The sequence below is a fragment of the Pleurodeles waltl genome, chromosome 11 (assembly GCF_031143425.1).
Source record: "Pleurodeles waltl isolate 20211129_DDA chromosome 11, aPleWal1.hap1.20221129, whole genome shotgun sequence".
NCBI classification, from domain to species: Eukaryota; Metazoa; Chordata; class Amphibia; order Caudata; family Salamandridae; genus Pleurodeles; species Pleurodeles waltl.
The window spans coordinates 937,104,948-937,126,293 of NC_090450.1; the positions used below are offsets into that span (position 1 = coordinate 937,104,948).

Sequence of the window (21,346 nt, forward strand, 5' to 3'; positions counted from 1 at the left end):
TTGTGAAGCATTACTGCTTGGACTCTGAGGTGAGGAGAGATGGTCACTTTGCCAGTTCTGTCTTGCAAGATTTTTTGGTATAGGTACACGGGCGACCACCTCTGAAAGCAGGACTGCTTGGGGATTCTATTCAAAAGGTGAGGAGTCCAGCGGTAGATGTATCCTTCAGAAGAACAAGTTACTTATCTTCGGTGACGCTACTTCTGGTGGATACCATCGACCTGTGGTTTCCTCACTGACCCACCCGTCTCCCAGGTGCCTGTTTGTGTATACCAAAAAATAATCGATTTGTATATTATGTATATATTTCTCAAGGCATATACATATTGGTTTCTTTTTATATCCAGTTTGCAACAGATTGTTGCATCTGTTATGTTGGTTTCACCCGTCTGCCTCGAAGGCACGAAAAAAGTAAGTGGAGATGGACATCAGCACACCGAGGCAGACTTCTTATAGCTCCAGTGACGTGTCGCAGAGTCGCATTCGGAGCTGTGCTGTTGTGATGTCCTCATCGACGTGGGAGAGCTATGGAGAAAGGTTTCAGTGGAATGCTGGTGCATGGGGATATTCACAAGGTGAGGAATCCACATGCAGATACTGTATCCACCAGAAAAAGCATTACTGAAGGTAAGCAACTTTTTTGTTTGGGTTATATCTCGTGTAGCCACTCAAACATACTGCGAACACTAATATTTGAATATTTTGCTTCCAGGCTACGAACCCTGCACTATATGTATTGTGTGTCATGTTGCCACAGTTAGGTACAGTAAACGCTGCACAACTGTGCCATACGCCATCCTGTCAGTTATAGCATGACATATCTTAAATATTACACTATGTGCTACAAGCATCTGGTATCACCCACCACATTGTGGAAATTTGGCTCTTGAGTACACTAAAAGCATTTCTATTCTTTCGCCACTGAGGTTAAGCCAGTTTTAATGCAGCCACCATTGGATGACTGACAGCAGTGTGCCAGAGTTGTAGGTGTGTTTACTGAGATTGTGAAATAGTGGGGTACCATAGTTATATGTGTGGCAGCCTGGACATAGCTGGCTAGCGCTTTATGCAGTGGCTCTGTGTAATTATTAAACAAGTATTAGAAATGGGCTGAATCCTCAGGGGCAACATATGTCCAGAGTTTATTAGGAGTGGTAGCACCTATCTGCCAGCAAAGATGCCAATCATCTGCGAGTTATCTATGTGGTTGTCGTTATTTCTGGCAACCTTCAAGAGAATTAACAATATTTGCAATTTTTGCAAACTTAGTAAAATGCATGGCCACCTAAGATATTCACAGTACGCACTGAGGACAAAGGACACAACCTTTGCCCTTCTGATGCCTGATGCTGCTCTGGTAAGCATCCACTGCTTCACCTGAACCCTTGACCTGCTCCTCCGCTAACCCCTGAACCGATGGGGACTTATTTTATAATATATGTTCTTTTTTGGGGTGGGGAACGGGAGCGAAGGAAATTGATGCAAGCCTCTTTGCTTAAATAAAAGGCTGCATCAGGCTTTTTTCCTTTCTGTTTCCTTTTGGTCATACTCCACAGCATCAGCAAAAAAAAAATAGTTTTAGCTGATGCTGTACAGTATCACCATAAACCACAGGCACAGCCAATAGGTCCCAAAGTCAAGACCGACTGGCATTGCTAATGCAGGCTCTTGCAGTCTCACATGTTCCTTTATTTCTGAACACATTCTGTCCCAGTACTGTCAAAATGCATTTATTCTTTCTCTTCCTCCACTCATTAAAGTATTCTCCTTGCTCTCCCTTTTCCTTCCTTCCAACAGTAAATGTTCTCTACTTGACCCCTCCCCCCGTCAACTGTAGGTCATCAGACCCTGATAATCCCCAGATCTCTCTTCAAATACGTTCGAGTTCATCTTTCCAGCATCTTTCTGTTCTGCCTTACTCCTGTCACTGGTGCTCACTTACCCTCCTCTCCACCAACCCCAGCCTACACTCCCACTCTTCAATTACTTATTTGCCACTTTCTTCCCCATACTTTTGAAATTATGACAGCAGTCTCATGAGGGCCCATGAGATCCTTCCCCTTCTTCACTGCACTATCCTCCTTACCTGTAATATTGTTGCTTGCTGGAGACTGCTGCACCGCGTTCAGCTCCAACAGCAAACGATCCAGTTCTGATAAATTACTGCCCAGCGATGAACTCAACATTGTCGGCGATGGCTCAGCCGATCTCTGCTTGTTGGGGAAACTAGAATTAAAAGAAACAAACTGGTCACCTTGGGAAGTGTGGGCATTTTCAACACAACTTTTGGGGCAATCGGAGAAACATCTGACAACCTCTTCAAAAGAGACTCACCTGTAGACGTGCTCCTCGTCACATCCGCGAGGGGGCGGAGAACTGATGCTCTCTTTGGGAGCCACAGAGATGCTTTTGGCACTGGAGCTGTAGGGGTTGGGCTGTTAAAAGGAATAAGAGACAATAAATAAATGAGAGCACAAGAAAGTAAACAGAAAGAAAAGGATTAGAGAGCAGGAAAATACATAGGAGGACCAAGGTTGAAATGGTATGACTTCCACTGCCATGGTATGACTGCCACAAGAAAACAAACCACCATAGCTGACATTCCTGCAGATTCAACCTCCGCATTCAAAGATCACAAAATATACCGGAACTGTCGTTGCCAGCCACCATCAAGCCTCAAGCACCCAAAGACAAAGCACTATGTTGAAAGGTAACCCTACTAGAACGAGCAAGAGATTGAACATCAGAACAGAAAGCAGCTATCCATTGTGGTGCCTGTGTGAGCATACCCATCTACATGAATCACTGGCAGTAGTAACCGTGTGGGCATCCAAGTTCACAGCACCCAATCTGCACTCCACCCACACCTACTGCGGACACCACTACACTATTGGAATAAACACTCCACTGCGTGTAATATTGCCTCTTTTGTTGTATGTCCCACAACAATATGAGTTTAGGAAAGCACAGCCATCTCTATCCTGTGACCAATCCACCACAGAGGAAGCATCTGAATACAGAGCAATCTCCTTCTTATGGCACCAGGCTTTCTGTGGACAGACTGGAAAGAATAGAGGCACTCACTGGCTAGCACGATAGAACTCCTACTGCACGGCACCAACGTTAAACACCACTAATATTCAGAGCTCACTATTGACAGAGTTCTAGCTTGCTGAGTATGGCACCATGAAACAAGCATCCATAAACACACCACAGTACCTGTTCTGGTCCCGCAGGTTCCGAGGAGAGCACAATCATTCAAGTATATAGCCCTCTGTCTAACATGGTAACACATGCAACTGTGGCACCACAATCAGAGAGCATTAAAACACAAACAACACTATCAGACGAGATGCTACACTGCCTGTGGACACTGCCACGAAAATAGCATCAAATGCATAGCATGCCACTGGTTATGGGCCCAGAGCTTGTGTTGCGACCACCGTGAGATAAACATTTACATAACCAGCTCACAGCCTAGTGGTAGCAGGCCCACTGAGAGTAACACTACGAAGCACGCATTAAAGTAACTGTGGCAGTTTACTAACACACATTTCTGCATCATTTGCCACAGACACCGCCACATAGCAGGCGCCAGAAGGCAAAGGATTTAAAAGGAGCCGAACATAGAGGTGACCCCTCACAAAGTATGAGCTGCAACAAGCAGCTGGCAGACCTGTGATAGTATCACGGCAGCTGGAGTCAATGCCACAACATGTATTTGGATATCTACGCACTTTTGCTCATAGTGCAATGTTTATTCTAGGTATGAAAGGCAAGCATGAGTTAAACGGCCCAGACAATGATGGTACCGAGTCTATTGAGGAAACCGCTGAAGTCTGAGTATTTGAAAACAGAGACTGATATCGTCAAAGGTACCGCATCTGCAGGAGACACCACACAAGTGTGAGCAGTAGGTCTGGGAGGTCTCAGGACAGTGTACTGTGCTGAGGGGCCCCTTGGAAGTGCGGGGTAAGCACTCTGCTTGTAAGGTGAGTGGTGTGCCTGCAGACTGAGTGGTGAGCACATTCTAGCCTGGCCGCTGGCACTGCCAAAGCATGTTATGTTCCTGCTGCCTGGGCAGCTGCTTTTTAGGGTCGGACCTGCGTTGCATGCGTATCGCAGCGAAATGCTTTAGTTACTAGAAAAGGGCTCAGAGCCCCGTCGACGTCATGTCAGTGTGTTTCATTGGTTCGTGGGCTTGCCTAGTAAAATCTGCTTGCTTTCATTAGTGGAAGGCATGCACACGTCATGCCTTTTCCGGTGGTTAGCCCTCCTCGAGTGCAGCGACCAAGTACTGAAAACATGCGAGGCTCGCTGTTTTCTGTCGGATCGTGGACTTCTTTTTCTCTATTTTCCTAGCGTGATTTCCCTTAGCAGAAGTTGAGCGCTTTACACAGTTAATTTCACTTTTTCAGGTTACCTACATAAAAGCACTTTTGCCGATAGATGAAAAGACGGGTTAGGAGTTTACAACGCGATCAGCTCTAACATTTTATAAACACGGTTGTGACCACAGGGTGAGCGCTAACTGGGATGAGAATCTGGAAGCTAGCTCCACAGTTATGGAGCTGGCTCTCGAGCAAGAAACAAAGCCAGGGTTGACACTACAGCCCTGCACCTCCCCGAGTCCCTTGGCAGAGTCTCATTCAGTGCTTTTCTATTTTTTAAATGTGTTTTCTGCACCTGCAACCATCTGCATCTGGAGGTTCGGATTTCGTTTAAACTGGTACAGTGTATGTTTAAATTGCACCCTCTCATCTGGCCAAGTGTTTGTGCTACACCACTCCTTTCTAGAATTTCAGAGAAAAGATAAGAAGGTTGCTTCGTACACCCTAAATCAAACTCAAATCTAATGGAAGAGGGCAGCCTTCGCATATACTGGTTCTACTATTTACATTTCTCTCCTAGTTCAGCGTAGACTTTTTCGTTCTTTCGTTAAAACTTTAGGAATGAGCTACAGAAAAACACCTTTTCTAGGGGTTACAGCATGCCCGGCGCCAGGAGACCTTAAGTAGGCAGTGCACATCTTACACATACTGCATTTCACCCATTCATAAACCCTATTTGGTGCAAGTTCATTGCCCCCCTCAGTTAACCTAGAACAGCTGCCCACAGAGCTGTTCCTTTCAGGCCAACAGGCCTCTTAGCTCTGAAGAGGACTGTTTCAGGATGCATGGGAGCCTCGGAGTCAGCCTATCCTCTGGATGAAGACACCACCCAAAGAGAAGACTTGCTGACCTCTCATGACAAATCTGCTGCTTTCTAGAATTTGCACTTGTGAATCTGAGGAAGGCGTCTAACTAGTTTTGTTGTAAATGTAACAAAGGTTATTTCACTTTGTGCCCATCAGGTTAATGCAGTTTCACTGCAGATGTAGTTTTGTCGTTTAGCTTGACAAGTTTGTTTTAAATGTAGCGGTGCAGTATCCATCCTTTTTTGTGAAGCACTTTAGAGCACTGCTCCGTACTAGCTCATAAACAAACAGACATTCTACATTGTCTGCTCGAAGACGCGGACTGATCCAGTCTTCATCATGTCTCTCAAGTTCCTTACATTGCCACACTCTACCCTATCTGCTTTATGATGGCAGTGGGCCACTCCCCAACCAGTCTGCTTGCAGACAGACTGGTATATCCCTTTCCACCCTATCTGCTTCTACATGCTCGCGGTGTCCCTCTACATCAAGCTTGCTTTGCGATTTAGCCTGGGCCCTCTCCATCAAGGCATCTTGTAGATGCTTACTCTGTCTCTCTCCATTCGGTCTGTTTCAAACTGCACTTGGTAACGCTCTTCATCAAGAACACTCCAGATTATTCACTATATCTCAGGCTTTACAACATTCACTATGCCTTTCTCCATCAGGGCTACTTTGAGATGTTTACTCTGTTCTTCTTCAGCACTGCAACCTTCAATTGTTTACTGTGCTCGTCTCCGTCCTGGTTGCTTCTCCATCATGACTACTCTGGTACACCCCTCCATTACTGGCTGACCAAAATTATCTTGCTGGTTCACAACGATTTGCATGTTGCAAGCCTATTGCCACTTATGCTATTAATAAATACTTCAACAAGAAAAAGATGGGCAAAAAACAAGCACTGGCATTCAAAGGGACTACGTTCTGTGTGTAGATGGTTTACGTGCACATTGTGCAAGAACAAAATGGCGTCGCAGAGAGGGAAGCCTGTGAGTGATGTGGCTGACCCTGCCTCCATGTTGTGTGCCGTGGTGAGCAGAAAAAAATGTGAATGACACACTTGATGAGGACAGTTGCCTGAAAGCCACTGTTCCTATGTTACATATAGAATCTTGTTATATATATATATATATAAAGAAATGGCTCCCTGTTGCAGTTACCCCCCACTTTTTGCCTGATACTGATGCTGACTTGACTGAGAAGTGTGCTGGGACCCTGCTAACCAGGCCCCAGCACCAGTGTTCTTTCACCTAAAATGTACCATTGTTTCCACAATTGGCACACCCTGGCATCCAGATAAGTCCCTTGTAACTGGTACCTCTGGTACCAAGGGCCCTGATGCCAGGGAAGGTCTCTAAGGGCTGCAGCATGTATTATGCCACCCTAGAGACCCCTCACTCAGCACAGACACACTGCTTACAAGCCTGTGTGTGCTAGTGAGAACAAAATGAGTAAGTCGACATGGCACTCCCCTCAGGGTGCCATGCCAGCCTCTCACTGCCTATGCAAGTATAGGTCAGTCACCCCTCTAGCAGGCCTTACAGCCCTAAGGCAGGGTGCACTATACCATAGGTGAGGGTACCAGTGCATGAGCATGGTACCCCTACAGTGTCTAAACAAAACCTTAGACATTGTAAGTGCAGGGTAGCCATAAGAGTATATGGTCTGGGAGTTTGTCAAACACGAACTCCACAGCACCATAATGGCTACACTGAAAACTGGGAAGTTTGGTATCAAACTTCTCAGCACAATAAATGCACACTGATGCCAGTGTACATTTTTATTGCAAAATACACCCCAGAGGGCACCTTAGAGGTGCCCCCTGAAACTTAACCGACTGTCTGTGTAGGCTGACTAGTTCCAGCAGCCTGCCACACTAGAGACATGTTGCTGGCCCCATGGGGAGAGTGCCTTTGTCACTCTGAGGCCAGTAACAAAGCCTGCACTGGGTGGAGATGCTAACACCTCCCCCAGGCAGGAGCTGTAACACCTGGCGGTGAGCCTCAAAGGCTCACCCCTTTGTCACAGCCCAGCAGGGCACTCCAGCTTAGTGGAGTTGCCCGCCCCCTCCGGCCACAGCCCCCACTTTTGGCGGCAAGGCTGGAGGGAACAAAGAAAGCAACAAGGAGGAGTCACTGGCCAGTCAGGACAGCCCCTAAGGTGTCCTGAGCTGAGGTGACTAACTTTTAGAAATCCTCCATCTTGCAGATGGAGGATTCCCCCAATAGGGTTAGGATTGTGACCCCCTCCCCTTGGGAGGAGGCACAAAGAGGGTGTACCCACCCTCAAGGCTAGTAGCCATTGGCTACTAACCCCCCAGACCTAAACACGCCCTTAAATTGAGTATTTAAGGGCTACCCTGAACCCTAGAAAATTAGATTCCTGCAACTACAAGAAGAAGGACTGCCTAGCTGAAAACCCCTGCAGAGGAAGACCAGAAGACAACAACTGCCTTGGCTCCAGAAACTCACCGGCCTGTCTCCTGCCTTCCAAAGAACTCTGCTCCAGCGACGCCTTCCAAAGGGACCAGCGACCTCTGAATCCTCTGAGGACTGCCCTGCTTCGACGACGACAAGAAACTCCCGAGGACAGCGGACCTGCTCCAAAAAGACTGCAACTTTGTTTCAAGAAGCAGCTTTAAAGAACCCTGCAACTCCCCGCAAGAAGCGTGAGACTTGCAACACTGCACCCGGCGACCCCAACTCGGCTGGTGGAGAACCAACACCTCAGGGAGGACCCCCGGACTACTCTACGACTGTGAGTACCAAAACCTGTCCCCCCTGAGCCCCCACAGCGCCGCCTGCAGAGGGAATCCCGAGGCTTCCCCTGACCGCGACTCTCTGAAACCTAAGTCCCGACGCCTGGAAAAGACCCTGCACCCGCAGCCCCCAGGACCTGAAGGACCGGACTTTCACTGCAGAAGTGACCCCCAGGAGTCCCTCTCCCTTGCCCAAGTGGAGGTTTCCCCGAGGAAGCCCCCCCTTGCCTGCCTGCAGCGCTGAAGAGATCCCTTGATCTCTCATAGACTAACATTGAAAAACCGACGCTTGTTTCTACACTGCACCCGGCCGCCCCCGCGCTGCTGAGGGTGAAATTTCTGTGTGGGCTTGTGTCCCCCCCGGTGCCCTACAAAACCCCCCTGGTCTGCCCTCCGAAGACGCGGGTACTTACCTGCAAGCAGACCGGAACCGGGGCACCCCCTTCTCTCCATTCTAGCCTATGCGTTTTGGGCACCACTTTGAACTCTGCACCTGACCGGCCCTGAGCTGCTGGTGTGGTAACTTTGGGGTTGCTCTGAACCCCCAACGGTGGGCTACCTTGGACCAAGAACTGAACCCTGTAAGTGTCTTACTTACCTGGTAAAACGAACAAAAACTTACCTCCCCCAGGAACTGTGAAAATTGCACTAGGTGTCCACTTTTAAAGTAGCTATTTGTGAATAACTTGAAAAGTATACATGCAATTGAAATGATTCAAAGTTCCTAATGTACTTACCTGCAATACCTTTCAAACAAGATATTACATGTTAAATTTGAACCTGTGGTTCTTAAAATAAACTAAGAAAAGATATTTTTCTATAACAAAACCTATTGGCTGGATTTGTCTCTGAGTGTGTGTACCTCATTTATTGTCTATGTGTATGTACAACAAATGCTTAACACTACTCCTTGGATAAGCCTACTGCTCGACCACACTACCACAAAATAGAGCATTAGTATTATCTCTTTTTACCACTATTTTACCTCTAAGGGGAACCCTTGGACTCTGTGCATGCTATTCCTTACTTTGAAATAGCACATACAGAGCCAACTTCCTACAATATATATATAAATATATATATATAAATATATATATATATATTTATATATAAAGTACAAAGAAGGGTAATATGTTCTGGAAAGTGGTTCAAATGATGAGGTCACAAAGGTTTCCAACAGGATGAAGGTGTGCATGTGAATTTGTATATCGCAAATCTGCAGATTTATAAAGATAGGAAGCCAAGGCAGGACTGTGTACAAAAGCAAGAGGGTGCAGGAAGGAAGGAAGGACAGAGGAATGTGCAACACAGCATGGGAGGGGGAGTAGAAGGATGGATGTCAGGCAAAACATCAATATACAAGTGTTAGAAATGGGGTCTCTAGTTGGCAGTCGGTTTGCACCCTGTCCAAGTAGGGACCCTCACTCTAGTCAGGATAAGGGAGATACCCGCTCAGATAACCCCTGCTCACCCCCTTGGTAGCTTGGCACGAGCAGTCAGGCTTATCTCAGAAGCAATGTGTAAAGCATTTGCACATAACACACAGTAATAAGTGAAAACACTACAAAAGGACACCACACCAGTTTTAGAAAAATGCCCAATATTTATCTATATAAAACAAGACCAAATACGATAAGAATCCAACATACTGTAAGAAAAATATGAATTATGCAAGATTTACTCAAAACTACAGTTCTTTGAAGTCGACAGCTCCACCTGGGGCTGTCACGGCGTCGTGATCAACAAAACCAACAGTTCAGGCCGGCCGCGGCGTTGCGGGCCAGCTATGGTGTCGGGAAGACCCGCAAACAGTACCTTGGATTTGCAGGGCGTTGTGATCCTCGCGGTGAGCTCCGGAGGGCGGCGTCACTGACGTCGCAGTGTCGGGTCCGGAGTCATTGCAGGAGTCGTCGGGCCCTTGAGGTCACACACGTTGCAGATTGAACTCCAGGCAGATGAAGTCAGGTGCGCCGGCGTGGATGCCGTCGGGGCTACAGTGCGAAGTGGGACGATGCGACGTGTGGTGCCCACAGGTCACGGTGCAGGCAGCGGTCGGTGACGATGTCCAGTGGCGTCGGTGAGACCAGGGCTGCGGTGTGAAGCGGGGCGGTGCGACGTGCTGTGTCCACAGGTCACAGTGCAGGCAGCGTTGTCATTGCTTTAGCGCTGTCGTCGGTAGGCCCAAGCCAGTGGCGCAGGACGGGATGGTGCTTCGTGACCCTCACGAGCGGTGTCTACAGGCCACAGTGCAGGCAGGATGGCTGGGGACGACACAGGACTTGATGGTGATCGGTGGACCGGGGCTGTGGTGCGGGATGGGACGGTGCTTAGTTTACCTCATGAGCGGTGTCCACAGCCCACGGTGCAGGCAGCGGCACCGGTGTCAGCAGATGCGGGGTCGCCGGGGATGCCCAAGCTGCAGTGTGAGCACGCAATGCCAGAGTGTGGGGCCCACAGGTCGCGGTGCGAGCAGCGGCTCAGTGAAGTCGCCCGATGACTGCGTCAGGGAGACCAGGGTCACGGTGCGAAGCGGGGCAATGCGACTCCGTGAGGTGTCGGTAGGTCACGGTGCAGGCCAGCGGCGTCGTTTGCAGCGTCACAGTGGTTTCTCCTCTTCAGCATCACAAAACACACAGTTCCCAGTGCTGCAGGTCAAGGAAACTGAAGTCTTTGGTGTCTCTGAGACTTCCAACAGGAGGCAAGCTCTACTCCAAGCCCTTGGAGAACTTTCTCAAGCAGGACACACAGCAAAGTTCAACTTTTGCACTCTTTTCAGGCAGAAGCAGCAACTGCAGGCCAGTCCAGCAAAGCAACACAGCAAAGGGACAGTACTCCTCCTTCAGCTCTTCTCCTGGGCAGAGGTTCCTCTTGATTCCAGAAAGATTCTAAAAGTCTGGGGTTGGGTCTGCATCTTATACCCAGGTCTGCCTTTGAAGTTTGAAACTTCAAAGCAAAGTCTCAAGTGTTTGCAAGATCCTTCCTTGTCCAGGCCAGGCCCCAGACACTCACCAGGGGGTCGGAGACGGCATTGTGTGAGAGCAGGCACAGTCCTTTCAGGTGTGAGTGACCACTCCTCCCCTCCCCTCCAGCACAGATGGCTAATCAAGATATGCAGGCTACACCCCAGCCCCCTTTGTGTCACTGTCTAGAGGAGAGGTGTGAACAGCCCAAATGTCAAACTGACCCAGACAGGGAATCCACAAACAGGCAAAGTGACAGAATGGATTAAGCAAGAAAATGCCTACTTTCTAAAAGTGGCCTTTTCAAAATCATAATCTTAAAATCAACTTTACTAAAAGATGTATTTTTAAATTGTGAGCTCAGAGTCCCCAAACTCCATATGTCCATCCGCTCCCAAAGGGAATCTACACTTTAATCAGATTTAAAGGTAGCCCCCATGTTAACCTACGAGAGGGACAGGCCTTGCAACAGTGAAAACCGAATTTAGCAATATTTCACTGTCAGGACATATAAAACACATTACTATATGTCCTACCTTAACCATACACTGCACCCTGCTCTTGGGGCTACCTAGGGCCTACCTTAGGGGTGCCTTACATGTAAGAAAAGGGAAGGTTTAGGCCTGGCAAGTGGGTACACTTGCCAAGTCGAAGTTACAGTCAAAACTGCACACACAGACACTGCAGTGGCAGGTCTGAGACATGATTACAGAGCTACTTATGTGGGTGGCACAATCAGTGCTGCAGGCCCACTAGTAGCATTTGATTTACAGGCCCTGGGCACCTCTAGTGCACTTTACTAGGGACTTACCAGTAAATCAAATATGCCAATCATGGATAAGATCAATCAACAGTACAATTTCTATAGAGAGCAGTTGCACTTTAGCAATGATTAGCAGTGGTAAAGTGCGCAGAGACAGTAAACCAGCACAAACAGACCTGAAAAAATAGGAGGAAGAAGGCAAAAAGTATGGGGATAACCCTGCAAAAAGGGCCATTTCCAACAACAAGGAATAAGATTGCTTAGCAGTGATGTGCGGTTGCAGACAGGTGGAACATGGGCCAAAGGGCTGCTGGGGTGAGGGGGTTCGCTTCAGATGGCCGGTATCCATTGGGGCGTGTATCAATCAGATGTGCTGGAAGAGTCTGTACCGTAGCTCTTTAGGGGAGAGGGGAGGGTGAAAGATGGATTTAAGTGGTAGTGAATGTTGCTTTAACCACAGTTACAGGGTATAGTTACACATGCTATCAAATCCTAGTCTTACATTTAAGCTTTATCACTGGTTTGCCTTCATTTGCTTACCGATCTCGCCCATTCTGTTCCCGTCAAACTCTGCCCCTGGCTCTTAGAGTGCATTCCTCCTAACATGTACCTTCAAAGCACTTTGTATCAGCCAAATGGGCTTTTGTAAAAGGGTAATTACTTCAGCTAGGCCTCTTGGGACATGTTGAGACCTATTTTCTATTTAACTCGGTCTATGAAATTATTACCATTGAAAGAAAGTAATTTAGTGCAGGCTAATAGCACGGCAAAACTGACAAACAAGAGAGGCTAATGAGATAAACCTTGGAAGGGACAGATAGAATAGATAGAATTGCGCACTCGGAGGAGAGGTTTTGAAGAAACATGGAAAGAAATGCTTCTTATGCGGCAGGTAAAAATAAATGAAAACACACACAGGAATGGGTGATGCAAGGGAGAAAAGCAAGGCTCGCATAGGCAGAGCACAACTACTTGTGAAAACTGTTCAGTAAATGGAACAAGCAGGTTTCAATGACGATACAAAAATTGCTTTGTTTAGCAGAATTTGTAGCCATTCAGGCGAGGAACTCCCTGAAAAGCACAAAAAAGAATTACAAGAATTTGTCAGGAATCCAAGAAGACAAGCGGGGTTGGAAACACCAGAAAGCACTAGCAATAAAATGAATGAACCGTTTTCATAAATCTCCCACTACTTAGAGGGCGGGGACAGCTAGTTTTTTGTGCCACTGACTTAATGGCTGCTCTACACTTCAGTCACTAATGTACAAGGTTTACACAAAGAAACAACTCAATGTTGCCACCGATCACAATGTTAAAATATATATTCTGAGAGCATCCGTAAAGACCAGGGGAGCAAACTCATTAATGGTTAGGTATCAAGGGTACACTCTGCCCTATATATACACACAAGGATACAAAGTTATTGGTAAAAATGTTATTACTTCACATCTTTATGAAACTGGACTTTACTACGATTACTGATTTCACCAACATCTGTTTTCCTCTTTGTACTTGAAGTCATGTCTCAGAGATCCTGCTTCGAAGTATGGAGACTTTTTTTTGCTTCAATACAAAATACAAATTACAAATTCATATGAATGAATGGACATACCAGTTAATATGGCAGTGGTGGGACTCTTAACAATACAAACCCACTTTGATTAGGTCAAAATCAAATCAAGGTCAATTATAAAGTGTGCGGCTACTCAAACAGAGTTTCCCTGCGCAACAGGACTGTAGATCCAAGTGTTCATAAAGGAAGGCTTAAAACACTATTAAAAAGCCAAGTTTTCAGGTTGTGTTTGAAAGACCCCGTGACCTTGATGTCACGGAGATGCCTGGGCAGAGAATTCCATCCCATGGCCGCCAGCACAGAGAAGGAGGAGTCTTCCCCATCTTTTTCTCTCACTTTTGATGACGACTGTCAGCAAAGCATTAGCGGAGCAAAGAGCTATGGAAGGCTGGTAATGCGGAGGCCTCTTGGTGGGTTAGAGTCCATAAAAAGCTCTGTGTGCTAATGCCAATCCCTTAAACTGCACTCTACCCTTGATGGGTAGTCAGAGCATTTCCTTAAGATGACTCTGAACAGAGGTGTTCCTAGGAATCTTGAGCAGGAGCTGAGCTGCCACATTTTGCACCAACTAAGGTTTCCCTAAAAGATACCCTGGGAGACCCCAGTAAAGTGCACTGGCATAGTTCAGATGGAATATTATAAGGGTATGGACCACCATCTACTGACAGGCAGTGGGAAGCAAAAAGAGAAACTTCCTCAAGATAAGAAGGACGACGAAACGTGTCCCAACTACACTCTCCACTTGAGGTCAAAAGGAGAGGTTTAAACACTTGCCAAATTTCACTCCTAACTTCCTAACCACAGTGAAAGGAGTCGGAAGGGGAAGCTGGGCCAGATCTCACCTCCCCACAGTGGTGGTGGGGAGCCAAAAACCAGAATCTCAGTCTTGCTTGTGTTACACTGAAGATTGCTATGGGTCATCCACTGAAACACTGCCACAATCAAGATTTGAGTCTATCCTTGGCACTTGAGATGTTCCCATCCCACGTTAGAACAATCTGCATATCATCAGCGTAGGAGATGAGCTGCACGCCAGAAGGTTGCACCAAGGATGCTAGTGAAGAAAGATATACATTAAACAAGGTTGGGCTTACCGCAGAGGCCTGGAGATATACATTAAACAAGGTTAGGCAAAAACAGTTCTGTGAGAACCTCTGCTCAACCCCTCCTAGCTATGGCACAAGCAGCAGGAAATGCTCAGGGAAGTGTCTGCTATGTTTCAGTGGTACAAAATATTTTGAAGTAAAGAACACAATGCAAAATTCTCAAACCAATTTAGAAAAATTGAGGAAAATAATGACAAAAATCCACTGAAATCATCAACATAAACTGAGGGGAAATGGAGATGTGGATGTTTAATGTTTAAAGGCAAAAGGTGCCTAGAAAAAGTCAAACAGTATGTAATGAAAAACAGTTTGCAGTGGACCGAGACCTAGGCACACTTTTAGGCCAGCCATGATGGAAAGGAGGTCAGATACACCAAGTGGGTTGTCCTGGTCAAATGTTTTACCTTCCAATGTAGTCTCAATCTAGTAGGAAATTATCTTCTGGTCAGACCAGTAGCCCTTAGAACTTCACGTCATGCTTCTGGGTATCAGCGCAGTCCAACTAGGTTGCCTGCAGGGTCTGGTCCTCTTTAGTTAGCTGGTCCCTCTAGGAGTCATGAGTCTATCTGCTTTCTGTGTCCGTTAAACAGATAAACATGATACCCAACACTTGACCCTTGGGGGGCCGTGTTGGTCCGTGCGTGCCAGGGAGGACCTTGAGTCCTCCTCTGAGTCAACGTCTTCCAGCAGGAAGTCTTCCCAGGCCCAGGAATGTTCTAAGGACGTGGTGATTGAAATGCCAAATGTATCCTGTGCACTAGCCAGAGACTGGAGGAATTGTACTGCCAAATGCTAACAATTTTATCACAGCCCTCCACACCATTTTTTTTGCAGGACTTCTGCTTTCCCTTAATTTAAAATTACCCAGCTGGAAACCAGGAGACCCAGCCAGTTAGCACAGTCAGAGGACTGACCATCGCAGACCAGCGCAGATTGGAGCACCCTTCCAAATGCAGCCCTGGAGGTATACAATCGGGACAGGAAACAGAGGCACATGCAAGCAGTGCAAACATTTCCAAAAAGCAAGCTACTCCTCTTGGGGGATGGATAATATGACAACCCTGTGTAATAAGGGGATACTTGGATATTTCAGGCCTGTAAGCTCACCTGAAATAGTGTTTTCCTCAGAGTCTGTTCCATTATGAGAATGTCAGATCGATACAGGTTCTGGGACTCAAGATCCTGCTGCTTGTTTGCCAGGAACAGGTGGGAAAGAGTTGGGTGAACTGAATCCCCTAGGAGACAGCAATAAGCTCATTATCTCGCCGAATCAGGAGGATTCGGCAAGGAGAACCAAACTACTGGCAGCAGTGATTTCGGCATGGTGAACTCGTTGAAAGTCTTTAAATGTTCCACTGTCTCCAAAGATGATAGCAGCAAATGGAACTAAAAAGGTCAAAACTTTGCCAGAAAGGTTGTCAACAGTAAACATGGGGCGATTAAACAGACATGCCAAATTTCCCATGTCAACTTGCCCACCTCCACAGAACAGACTACAGCACATAAATGAAAGGCTGTATCCATGAATGATTAACAAGCATCACCGGCAGACAAGATCACCAGTGGATCACTAAAGCCTAGTGCTGCAGATATTATAGGAGACGTTTGCAGCCCTTTATCCTTGGAGTCCAATTCAAGAAGCTGAGTGGGCTTCTGAATACCCTGTGTAGGTGCAGCAAGAAGTGATAGGGGAGGTAAGCAATGCAACAAGCTTGGAGGTAAAAGCACATTCATCTCCCCCAATTATAGCGTCGCATATAAACTGTAATACCAGGTCCAGGTATCCCCTCTTAGTGAAGTGTAGGCAGTGTCTAGAAGTCAGGCTCTGTAGCGGTAGCTGTGGATGAGCAACCAAAGCTTATCTAGGAGACATGCAAAGCTCAAGCAATACCACTGTAGTCACACAGCACTTAAACACATGAAAGAAAACAGTTGTACAAAAATAAAAGGTACTTTATCTTTGGAACAAATCACCACAAAATACTAGAAGGGCAACCCTCCAATAGGAGGTAAGTGATACTCTAAATATATACACTAGCAATCAGAAATAGGCATAGAAAAGGTTAGAAAACAGTGCAAATAGTAATAACAAACAGTGACCCTAGGGGGAGCCCAAACCATAGACTAAAAAAAAATGGAATGCGAACACAGGATTCCCACCTAGGTATGTGGAATGTGTAGAGGGGAGCTGGGAGTATTAAAAAAACTACAGAGGTAAGTAACAGTATCCCCCCGCGACCAGGAAAGTAGGAGTAAATCACTGGATTTCCCCCAAACCACCCAAAAGGATGAAAAGAAGACACCCAGAGAAGACTGCAAGAAAACCAGCGGTGGATTCCTGAAGAAAGAAGGCCTGTGGAGAGAGGGGACCAAGTCCAAGAGTCACAGTGGAGTCCAGGAGGAGAAGGAGCTACTACCCACCCAGCTGTACTTGCAGGAGTTGGTTGACGGTGATGAAGAACAGGTCAGCACTGCAGCCCTGGAGACGGAAAAGAGTTCCTGATGGATGCAGAAGATGTCCCATGCTGGAGTGAAGATTGCAGACAGGTGTTGGTGCAGGAATTCCACCAACAAGCTTTGGCAAAGGCAAACTCACAGTTAGTGGAAAAGTGGTGCTGCCAGGGACCAGCAAGGTCCAGGAGTACTCATCCCAGGAGGGAGAGTCACATGGGATGCTCAGCGTCGCAGAGAGCCCACAGGAGCAGAGGAAGCACCTACAGGAGTCCCACAGGACGGGGACACAGGAGTCGCAGAGGAGGCCCATGCAGCACTACAAAAGAAGATCCCACGCCGCCGGAGAACCACGCAGGAGGCTGGGCTTTGCAGGAAAGAGTGCTGGGGGTTGGAGATGCACGTCACCTGAAAATCCCTTGGAAGAGATGAAAACAAGCCTTGGCAGCTGCAAGAGACGTGGTGCACATGCATACTGTCTTACGTTGGAAGGCAAAGACTTACCTCCACCAAAGTTGGATAGCTGGCAGAGAGGACCAATAGGACTACTCCGGACCACCACCAGTGATGCAGGATCCACGCAGCTCAAGATGAGGGGAGATCCATGCAGCCCGTCATTGTTGCAGCAGGTGCCTGCGGATGCAGGGGAGTGACTTCTTCACTCCAAGGGAGATTCCTTCTTTCTTCTTGTGCAGGCTGAAGAGTTGCTGTCTTTTGAGAATGCATAGCGAGGGAAATGTTGCAAAGCTGGCAGAAGCCCTGGGAACAACATTGCAGAAGAGTTCTTTCTTGGCAGCTTGTTGGGTCCTGGAGGTTTGAGTCGCAGTTCCGGAGGCCAGAAGCGAAGCAGAGGTTGCAAGGAGTGCTGCTGGAATCTTGCAAGCCGAATCTGAAAACCCATCCAAGAGAGAGACCCTAAATAGCCTGAAAGGGGGATTGGTCATCTAACCTGGTAAGCACCTATCAGGAGGGGGCTCTGACGTCATCTGCCTGGCCACTCAGATGCTTCCAGAGTTCCCTGCCAACCTTAGAAACAAGATGGCAGAACCCAGGGACCCTCAGGAGAAGCTCTGCGCACCACCCCTGGGGTGATGATGGACAGGGAAGTGGTCACTTCCCTTTCCATTGTCCAGTTTCACACCAGAACAGGGACTGGGGGTCCCTGAACCGGTGTGGACTGGTTTATGCACGGAGGGCACGAAATGTGCCATTCAAAGCACAGCAGTGGCTTGGGGAGGCTACCTCTCCCAAGCCAGTCACACCTATTTTTAAAGGGAGAGGGTGTCACCTCTCTCTCCCAAAGGAAACCCTTTGTTCTGCCATCCAGGCTTGATCAGATCAAGCAGCAGGAGCGCAGAAACCTATCTGGGGGGTGGAAGCAGCTTGGGCTGCCCGGAAAACCCTGTAAGACTGGTGGTAGCAATGCTGGGGGTCCTTTAAGGAGCCCCAAGTGTGCATGGAATCATACTTCCAATAGTTACAAAAGTATTGGTGTATGATTCTGACATGTCTGATACCAAACATGCCTAGGTTTAGAGTTACCATTATGATGCTGGACATAGGTAGTGACCTATGCCCCGTACACACATAAAATGGTGTCCCCTCCACACACAAAGTATTGGAAAATGGGCCTGGAGTTTGTGGGGACACCTCTGCTAGAGCAGGGGTACCCTCTCACACATGTACTTGCACCCTGCCCTCTGGGCTAGGAGGGCCTGCCATAGGGACAAATTGTAGTGACCTGGTAGTGAAAGGGTGCATGCACCCTTCCATGCAGGCTGCAATGGCAGGCCGGCAGAACACTTTGCATGGGCTCCCTATGGGTGGCATAATACATGCTGTAACCCATAGGGATCCCCTGGTACCCGAATGCCCTGGGTACCTATGTACCATATACTAGGGACTTACATGGGGGTACCAGTATGCCAAATATGGGTTGAAAGAGCAACCAATTTAAAGTAGAGAGCATAATCACTGGCGTCCTGGTTAGCAGGAGTCCAGTAAACACTGTCAAACACACTGACAAACAGGCCAAAAAGTGGAGGTAGCCATGCTAGAAAGAGGCTACTTTTCTACAACATGAAACTGGAAAAGAGGAAGCTCTGCCCATTTGGTGGGCGGTAATTTGCAATGCTCTTTCCTCAATAGGATAAGCTTCTCTGATTCACTTCAGATAAACAGGATATTCCGGTATCAGTACTGCTTGCAATTTATACAATGGCTATCGACTCTAAACTGAAAAGACTAAGTTAATTTTGAAGGTGCAGACAGTATTTCAAGACAAAGGAGACTTGCCTCTGTAGTTAAGTACACAAGAAGTCATCCTCGCTCCAGAAATAATGATTACTATGATAGAAAAATGTAAAGTTTTTTTTTTTTTTTTTTTAAACATTGTACCATGCAGGTCATGGTAAAACCTGAGCTCCCATCTCCCTTGGAGGAAAAAAGGAGCTGCATCAGCGTTTATTCCAAAATCTAAGTGACGCAAGTGACCCAATAATAGATCAACAGCAAATGCAGGCTTACTGAGAACAGTCCGGATTCTGAGTTCACAGGCCCACTTTCTGTGAATGTAATCAGCAGCCCAGCTAGCGCTATTGACCCCCAACACCACTGGAGACTAAAGCCTGACAGAACCCGCTGCAATGGTGACAGTGGCACATGCCCCTCCTATTTTATCTTAATTAAAACAATGGCAGGTTGATTCATCCAAACAAGGGGTCTCCAACCTTTTCTGTAAGAAGAGCTACCTATGTTCAGTGAAACTCATCCCGAGCTACTGTTAATATTATTAGTGCTCTAACAGTGACCACAGATCACTATCCGACCTCTAGACAAATTACATTAGTGGCCACCATATGCAAGAACGTCTGGCTTGATCACCTCAGGCACGGTTGAAAGCAGTGATGTTAAAAAGTTTGTCAATTTGGAATGTCTCTACATTAGTGATACGTAGCAGCCATATCTGCAGTGCTGCTGGCACCAAGGTATTATTACTCTTATTAGTAAGTCTCCCCAAGGCTGCATGATTAATACCTCAAATGTCAGCTTTAATTATATTTAGGAAATTCAACCATTTAAAAAAAACAACAACAAAAAAAACACAGCGTATTGCTGTTCTGAACATATACACATTTTCGTCTCAAATGCACACTTTTTAATATTGGCATAGATATATTAATTCAAACAAACGAACAATTCTAATTCAGTAGGTTCTGCTGCACACAGGAGAGCTACTGACAGGCAGCTGGAGAGCTACCAGTAGCTCACAAGCTACTTGATGGAGATGCCTGATCCAAACTATCAGCCCACGGAGGACTTGATACAAATTGATAAAGAAAATGTTCCCAGGAATGACAAGATTAATGCAACAACGAGGACGCTGAGGATGATATAGAAGGAGCCCAAACTTACTACACACCACACACACACACACAAAAAGGGGCCTAGTGCAGGCTGTCAAAAATAAAACAAATACTTGCAATAGTCAATTTGAAGAAATGAGTTCAGACATTCACAGGCTCCAAATCAAAAATAAAGACGAGAACAGGTCCATTTGCTGCAATTGGAGAGTGGTTGGGATTCCGGAAAGAACAGAAAATATGAACAGCTTAATGGAAACAATTTCTGATCTACTAAATAATGTTGTGTAACAGAATCAGTCTAGGCATGAAATTCCAATAACCAGGATTCCCAGAGTAACCCTGGTTTTGTTTCTACCTCATCATTACGAGTTATTTTGCCCTACGCCATTTCTTCTTTAAACACTTCTTTTGTTTATAGCTTTTTTGTGTGCCCTATCCAAAAATCGAACTCATGACCTTCAGATTATCAGACTGGTGTGCTACCTAAAACTGTGAACTGTCTATCTTTATTGCTGCAATAGGCCATCAACCGATGCTATTAGATAATATTTTGATCACAGAAACATGTGCAATGTTTTGCATGGGGTTTGCAATTAAACCCCCCTAAGTATGTTGCACCATGAAGGACAAGCAGTTATGTCTAATCCCATTTGTGTGAAAAGAGCTTGGTCATTATATCTAGTTATAATCTAGATACAAAAAGATACAGTGACAAAACGGGAGGGAAAGGCAAAACCTGGCATCCTTAGGGAAAGACCGCTCTAATGATGCCAGGTCTAACAGTGGGGATTTCCTCTTTGTTAAATTTGCGGCTTCTTCAGACAACTGTGTAAGACCCCTCAGCTGATAATCAGCAGATAAACCTATACCCCCAACATTAGTAAAAAGGAAAGACACCAAGGCATCTCTCATGCCAAAACAGTGATCCTTAAAAGTTATCTATGCAAACACAATATGGTTAACATCTAGGGGCTGTAATATAAACCTCTTCCACACTGGGTAACGATCTATATGGAAACAATATGATGATTCATACTGGAAAATCCCTCAGATGAAAGTGCAATATAAAACAAGAACAACGTGGTAAAGCCATTGCAAAAGCAACAAAAAACATGAACAAGAGTCTTCTCAATGGCAGAATTTCAGTAGATCAGCCAGCTGCTTATATAAGTA

General features: G+C 46.5%; 1 protein-coding gene across 2 annotated transcripts in view; it reads right to left on the reverse strand.

Annotated features, from left to right (window-relative positions):
* The window catches only part of PXN (paxillin), a 191,234-nt gene that overhangs the window by 55,023 nt on the left and 114,865 nt on the right, over positions 1-21,346 (reverse strand). For both annotated transcript variants that reach the window (XM_069215041.1, XM_069215042.1), the window contains exons 3-4: positions 2,335-2,435; positions 2,087-2,226 (exon numbers count right to left, since the gene is read on the reverse strand). In XM_069215041.1, the coding sequence (XP_069071142.1) occupies positions 2,087-2,226; positions 2,335-2,435 (241 nt within the window). The remainder of the gene's footprint in view (positions 1-2,086; positions 2,227-2,334; positions 2,436-21,346) is intronic.